Genomic DNA, 2,848 nt, shown 5'->3' on the forward strand with positions numbered 1-2,848 from the left:
ACTACGGCCATATTGAGCATAGTGGCTGTCACTATTCCTGTGTCTCACTTGAAAGGAATAGTAAGAGTGCTTTGTGGGTATAGTCACAGTAGAGAATGATGTCTGATGGAATGAATACTTTGTGTTTCTTTCCTTGACACTTTCAAGTTGCAAGAGAAGGCTTCAAACTTTACCTTAACTAAGTGCAAATCATCTGCTACATTTGTGATTAAAACTTTTCACAAAGAGATGTTGCTTCACTTAAAAAGATCTCTTAAGACTTCAGAATAATCTATACAAGCTTTCAAATCCTTCCTCTTAAGGTGTCAGTTAAGCAATTAGTTGCTGAATTTGGGAGCCACTTAAACATGACCTTTTATTCAAATACATACTTTCTGGGTTCATTTTCTGTGCTGGATGTTTTGATTCACTCTAGGAATCTAAAGATGGAAAGAGGTCCCCTTTAGACCAATGGACAGAGCACACATTGATAGTTTTACCATGTACCTCTTAATGTTGGAAGAACCTTATATTTCACTTGAAAATCATCAACCAATACAAGCAACTCTACTTAGGCAGGGGTAGATTCCCCATTCTCCTGTCAAAACATCTCGTGTTATACTCAATATTAAAAGCAATGACTGACCATACAGGGATGTTTAACACATTTGATAGATGTGGTAAATTTATAATCTCATAAGGTTCTAAGAATGCAGTTAATATATTTTCAATTTATAGCAGGTTTCTGGATGGTGCCTCCCTTTTCTTGAGGTTTCTACTGTGCTGTTAATTTCTGCTCACATCGGCTTGCTTCACTTTGTGATCCTCCAAGGGAAAAGGAAGTGGAGAGGAATGAAAGTACCCCCTGTCCCCCGATTCAGCTCCAGAGTACAAGGATGGTGATACAGTAAATGGTCACCTTCAGAAACTGACTTTGTTCAGTCTAATGTCCAGTTGCATCAGGACTTAGCTAGTAATGTCCTCTAAGATGTGGAAAAGAAATGACTGACAGAGCCTTTCAGCTAGGTTTTTGAACCGCAACCACAACAGGCTACCAGAGACTGCCTGTGCTTGTGCTTGTGAATTGGTTAACCACACCAAGCTTCTGAACAACACTGAGCTGAAATGCTGAAAAGCTTTGCGAGTTCTCCGGTGGGTGTGGCTGTAGGCGTTTCCCTCCTAGTACTTTTGCTGGCCTGTGGAATTGGATGTGCTTGGCATTGGAATCGCCGGGAAACCACACCACTTACCTTACCGAAATTTATGCAAAGAAGAAGCAGCAGGCATAAAGACTACACAAAAAACGTCGGCGTGTGTGCCTACGTGACTGGCCCAAGCGCTAAAGCCTCAGTGGAAAGCAAAGGGCAGAAATCTACTGCCAAGGGAAGTAAGATGCATGATAACTACGAAAATGTGGAAGTGTGTCCTCCCGGCACTGAAGGGGAGACTGAGAAGGGCCTGTATGAAAACACGCAGCCTTCTAATCTTGAGGAGCATGTCTACGGGAATCAGACCGACCCCCTCTATTATAACTTCCAGAAACCTAGTCCTCCTCCTCCTCAAGATGAAGACATATACATCCTTCCAGATTGCGACTAGCTGTTCAACAGAGACTTGTGGCTGGAAGAAAATTGATCATGAGGCCTCCGGGTGGACTGAAGTCATCATGATCAAATTATTCCGATGAAATCAGTGGTCTTTTTCCTATCACCACCCTTATAAATCCTCACTAAGAGAACCATTGTAGACAAGTTCTAGAAACTGCGCCCCCTCCACGCATGCCCTGTCTTCAATTAAATCTGTGCTGTATTATGTTCATTTTTCTTTTTGAATATTTCCTGTAACGACTTTCCTTCTTTCCTTCCTCTACCATCTCTGAGGTTCGGCATTATTGCAGTCTCCTGGCAGGTCATCCTTCTCCTGTCCTGAGGGGCTAACCCAAGGCCTTTGACATGTTAGATAAGTGTTCAACTGCTGAGCCACACCTCTAGCCTGATCTTCTGAGATACCGCCAATCAATAGCCTATGGCCCAATAGGTGGATCTTCAGAAAACATTCTAGGTGGTCATGTCATTACTTTGCAAAAAAAAAAATAATAATAATAATAATAATTTTGATGTTGTTTGCAAAAGATGTAAAACTCGAAACCCTAACTCCAGAATTCATGACTTTTTCAGTTACAACTTCCTTTGTCAATTAATTCCCCTAACCCCTCCCTTCTTTACTTGCATCGGAGACGTCTCAAAGCTCCCAAGTCCCTCTCTCAACTCCACAGTGTGACTTGTCTGCCTCTAAAGCCTGCCTCAGATCATAATTTCTTCCAACACCCCCTATTTCAAACCTACATTTACTTTTTTAGATCTTGCTGCCTGATCAATTCTTTGAGCATTTAAAAATATGAATGTTTGCTGTGCATTTTATGACTAATGTAATATGAGGATATCTTCAGTTGCAGTTAAATGGAAATGAACTGGTTCCTAGTAATACTTTTAGATCCAAAGACATCATATGAGGAAATAAAGTTTGGTTAATTGAAAAAGATGTAAATCTTGCAGTTTGTCAAGTAGTTTTGAGAAAAAACTAATAAATTTACTAATTCTAAAAATACCTAATGAATTTTGTTGAATGTTTTCTGACTATGCGCGTGCGTGCGTGCGTGTGTGTGTGTGTGTGCGTGTGTGTGTGTGTGTTATTGCATTGGGCAATTGAGAGGTATGGAGAGGAATTGTAAGCAAGCAAGGGGAGAGAGAGAGAGAGAGAGAGAGAGAGAGAGAGAGAGAGAGAGGGAGAGAGAGAACAGAATGGAGAGATGGGGGAGGGAGAGAAGGAGGGAGAAACAAGAAAGACAAATCCTGAATGAATACTTTCT

At 41.1% G+C, this 2,848-nt stretch overlaps 1 protein-coding gene across 1 annotated transcript; it reads left to right on the plus strand.

The window, feature by feature from the left end:
* Positions 1-396: 396 nt before the first annotated feature.
* Gapt (GRB2 binding adaptor protein, transmembrane) lies at positions 397-2,582 on the plus strand. The gene is made up of 2 exons (XM_032896866.1): positions 397-435; positions 718-2,582. The coding sequence occupies exon 2, from the start codon at positions 1,105-1,107 to the stop codon at positions 1,576-1,578; it is 474 nt and encodes a 157-aa protein (XP_032752757.1). The 5' UTR covers positions 397-435; positions 718-1,104; the 3' UTR covers positions 1,579-2,582.
* Positions 2,583-2,848: the final 266 nt, after the last annotated feature.

This window comes from Rattus rattus, chromosome 3 (assembly GCF_011064425.1).
Source record: "Rattus rattus isolate New Zealand chromosome 3, Rrattus_CSIRO_v1, whole genome shotgun sequence".
Taxonomy (NCBI): domain Eukaryota; kingdom Metazoa; phylum Chordata; class Mammalia; order Rodentia; family Muridae; genus Rattus; species Rattus rattus.